At 54.0% G+C, this 4,542-nt stretch overlaps 1 protein-coding gene across 1 annotated transcript; it reads right to left on the reverse strand.

The window, feature by feature from the left end:
• Positions 1–2,467: 2,467 nt before the first annotated feature.
• On the reverse strand, positions 2,468–4,373 carry LOC115949304 (lipid A export ATP-binding/permease protein MsbA-like; the record flags this gene model as incomplete). The annotated part of the gene is made up of 2 exons (XM_031065836.1): positions 2,468–3,193; positions 4,264–4,373. Coding segments are annotated over 2 exons (359 nt in total), but the record flags the coding sequence as incomplete, so codon positions are not given.
• Between the last annotated feature and the right edge of the window lie 169 nt (positions 4,374–4,542).

Consider the following 4,542-nt stretch of genomic DNA (forward strand, 5'->3'; position numbering starts at 1 on the left):
GTTGTCACCTGGTATTGTTCATTTTGTGTGCTGGTGGTGCTGTGCCTGTTAAATAAACAGGTTCTTTCCACTCCTCTCCAAGGAATCCTTCCCGAACCAGTTGTGGGGAGGGGCCGTGTGGGTTTGCTTTCTGGAGGGGCCCCCTTTGGAGGTTTTCTCCCAAATTTGCCCTAAACCAGGACAGTCCCCTAAATTTCAATACTGATTCTGCAAACGTGGCTGACATCGCACAAAGGTTCGACCAAGCACCACTAAAAGAAATTGATAATGCACAACTGTTTAAATTGCCGAAATTCATATGTCTAACCATCCAGGCCAGGATGTACCTGTACTACATCCTACACATGAGGGGCCACACAAATTTACCAGGTTTTATCACAGAGGGCAACGCCAGAGCAGATCTGCTCGCTGGCCCTGCTTGGACAGCACCACAGCCAGATGTGCTGGCACAAGCAAAGGCATTGCACAGTTTTTTCCACCAAGATGCTCGAGCTTTACAACAGCAATTTCAGCTGTCAAACACAGAGGTTTGTAATATTGTTAGCATCTGTGCTGTCAAGGTCACGCTGCACCATTGCAGATGGGAGTGAACCCTCGTGGACTGCGTGCTTTGCAAATCTGGCACGCTGATGTCACACACATCCCTGAATTTGGTCGTTTAAAGTACACCCATGTCTCAATTGACGCCTTTTCCTCATCAATACGGGCTACAGTACACGCAGGGGAAGGGGACAGGATGCCATGGCACACTGGCAATCAGCTTTTGCAGCCTTGGGCATTCCTCAAACCATCAAAACTGACAATGGGCCTGCATACACCTCACAGAAAACCAGGCAATTTCTACAGCTCTGGGGTGTATCACACCAAACCAGCATCCCTCATTTACCAACTGGACAAGCAATAGTGAAAGAGCACGTGGTGCCTGAAAAGGAATATTTAATAAACAAAAGGGAGGTATGTGGTGAGACCCCATAGATTGGAATAGCTAAAGCTATATACAAATTAGATCACTTAACAGTATCAGGAAAATCCCAGCACCCAGTTATGCTAAATCACTCCTCACCAATGCAATCGTGCGATGTTCAGCTGCCCAAACCCAATGGCACGAGACCTCCTTACCGATACATGGGGGTCCCTGGGACCCCATTTCCTGGGGCTGGGGACATCCATGTGTTCCGACAGACAGTGGGACGCGGTGGGTACCCGCCAGATGCACCCAGGCTGCTCTGCATGCCGACAGCCCCCTCCTGATAAACCCTCAGCAGACACAGGGCCGTGTGATCAGTGACTGATGGCAACCTCATGGAAATCTGGGACTGCAGTTCACAGCAAGATTCATCTGTTTACAAATTATCTCCCTGTTTACAAACTGTTTTCCTTGTCTACAGATTGTTTCCTAGGTTTTGAGTTGTTTTTTCTTCCCTTTAATAAGGGTTGAATGATTCTTGTTCTTACAGACTGTTTTATTTTCTTCACGGGTTAAATGGTTTGTTGTTTTTACAAATTGTAATCTGTAACCTATGAGCCTAATGCCTGGGGCATATTTACCTGAGCTCTCCCCTAGCAGTTCCTGGACATAAATGCTGCAGCTATAACGTAAATTAAAATTTATAGAAAAGAAAGGGTGAGATGTTGGTGTCACCTTGCCAGCCCTGGGCTCAGTGACAAGGGTTTTGGCCAATTTGATCTCTCATAAGCCTGCAGGCATTTCAGTGGCCCAGGAGCCAAAGGGGTGTGGAGTTCAAAGCAATGAGAGCATCCAGACCGGGCCTTTCAAATGCTCTGTATGAAGGAGGGAGTGGAAAACAAAACCCTCTCTTGCCACATGAACACCGGGGTGAGTGGTGTCTGTCTCCTGCGCCCCTCACCCCCCACGTGTGCCCTAACACAGAGGCAGATCCAGCTCTGGATCACCTCCGTGCAGGCGAATCCTGGTGTGTGATCCATGCTGGAATCCCACGGATCCTCTCATTCTGCAGAAACAGGCAGAGAAACCAATTGCTTGGCCACGGGTACAGAACATGTGTGGGATTCCAGAAGGGGTATAGGGCAGGATTCCAGACCAGGGCATGATTGCAGAGCGGGATCAGGTGGGATGGATGGAGCAGCATTGGATTGGGATTCCAGAACAGGACTGGGGGGGATTCCAAAGCAGATCAGGTGCTGTTGGTGGAGCAGGATTGGGGTGCCATGGATGCAGTAGGATCTGCTGGGATCCTTGCTCTCTGTGGCCAGATCCAGCCCATGGGATGGGGACAGACAGGGTGACGCCAATTCTCACTCTCATCCTGGCAGGAATCACCACCTGAATGATCCATGGTGCAGGTCCAACCCCTTCCCACTCCCTGCAGAAAGCCACAAATTGCTGGCAGAGCTCATCCTGCTGCTCCCACTCATCACACAGCAGCCCTTCCCAACACTCTGACTTCCTGTTTTCCCATGTTTTAAACACAAGAATTACAGTTGTTCAAAATGTTTTATTTCTCATGTAAAAATACCCTGGTTTGGGCAATAAATCCCAGCTCCCTCTTCCAGTGCCCAGCACTTCCTCTCAGGGAAGCAGGAATAGAAAAGAGCACATCGGGAACTGGGATGAAGACACTGGGAAAGGACTGGGGACATCAGGAGCTTGGAGTGGGCACAGCAGGAGTGAGATGAGGACGTGACACCCATGCCCAGATCCATTCCTTGGGATTGATTTCCCACTCCCTGTCCCACGTCCAGGAGCAGACACGGGGACCAGGGATCATGGGGACATGGTGGATACAGGGGACACAGACACATCCAGGGAATGGGCGGGCCTGGGGGACACAGTGGGGACACAGGGAGTTGGGATCCAGAGGATGTGGGGATAAGGGAATTCACAGCACACCATGACAGGGGACACCAGGAGCTGGCTGGTGACACCAGCACCGGGAATGGGGACACTGGGGCTAATTCCCCTTTATTCCCTGACAGATGCAGCCCCCTGCTCGCTGCCCATCCCGGGGGCCTCGGGCTGCCCAGTGCTGCCTCCTCCAAGGAGCAGGCGGCTGTAGGCGCCGCGGCGTTCCCGCAGCTCCGCTGGTGTTCCTGTCTCCATCACGGCCCCGCGCTCCAGCACCACCAGGCGATCGGCGCCGTCCAGCACCCGTGGCCGGTGGGACACGACCAGCACGGTCTGGGCCAGCCCAGTGCGCACCCAGCGCTGTGCCTGGGGGCAGAGAACGCTCATCCCAACCCATCCAGCTCAGAGAACGCTCATCCCAACCCATCCAGCTCAGAGAATGCTCATCCCAACCCATCCAACTCAGAGAACGCTCATCCCAACCCAGAGAACACTCATCCCATCCCAACCCATCCAGCTCAGAGAGCGCTCATCCCAACCATCCAACTCAGAGAATGCTCATCCCATCCCACCCAGCTCAGAGAACGCTCATTCCAACCCATCCAACTCAGAGAACGCTCATTCCAACCCATCCAACTCAGAGAACGCTCATTCCAACCCAGAGAACACTCATCCCAACCCATCCAGCTCAGAGAACGCTCATCCCAACCCATCCAGCTCAGAGAACGCTCATCCCAACCCATCCAGCTCAGAGAACGCTCATCCCAACCCATCCAGCTCAGAGAACGCTCATCCCAACCCAATCCCATCCCATCCCATCCCATCCCATCCCATCCCATCCCACCCAACTCAGTCCTACCCCGTCCCACCTGATCCCACCCAGTCCCAACCAACCAATCCCACCCCACTGTCCCATTTCTCTCAGTCCCACCATAATCCCATCATCCTGTTCTTACCATCCCACCTCCCTGTTCTCCATCCCATCCCCTTGCCCACTTTGCCATCCTGTCCACACCATCCCCATCCCCACTGTCCCATCCCACGCTCCCGCCACCACCCCAACCCTTCCCATTGCATTCCATCTCTCTGTGCTCATCCCAGCATTCCTATCTGCTCCATTCCCACCCCATCCCACCCCCCCCATCACATCTCCTTGTCTTCATTCCTTCATTCTACTTTCCTGCCATCCTACACCCCTGGTCTCCATCCCATCCTCACCATTCCCATCCAACTATCCTGTCCTATTTCTCCACCTCGTTCACCCACACCACCCCATCCAATCCCTGTCTTCCATCACATTATTCCCACTCCATCCCAATCATTATCCCTTATTCCCACCACCCCATCCCACCATCCCATCCCAGCCATCCCATCACACCCATTTTCACCAACTGCACCCCTATCCAGACCAGCCCCCTCCACCCCACCCCGCTCACCGCTCCAGCATCTCCATCATCCAGTGCCTCGTCGAGGATGAGCACGGCCGGGCGCCGGAGCAGAGCCCGGGCCAGGGCCACGCGGCGCCGCTCCCCCGCTGCCACCACCTCTGCGGGAGCAACCACAGGGGATCAGTGGGGTGCAGCCCTGGAGTTCTCCCCTCTTCTCCCGCCCCCTGTGCTCCTGGGATCAGCGGGATCCCAGCCCGAGAGGTTCCTCCCCTTTCCCCTACTCCCCATGTTCCCCCACCTCTGCGTCAGCAATCCCGTGGGATCAGT

Source organism: Geospiza fortis, unplaced genomic scaffold, assembly GCF_000277835.1.
Source record: "Geospiza fortis unplaced genomic scaffold, GeoFor_1.0 scaffold2295, whole genome shotgun sequence".
NCBI classification, from domain to species: Eukaryota; Metazoa; Chordata; class Aves; order Passeriformes; family Thraupidae; genus Geospiza; species Geospiza fortis.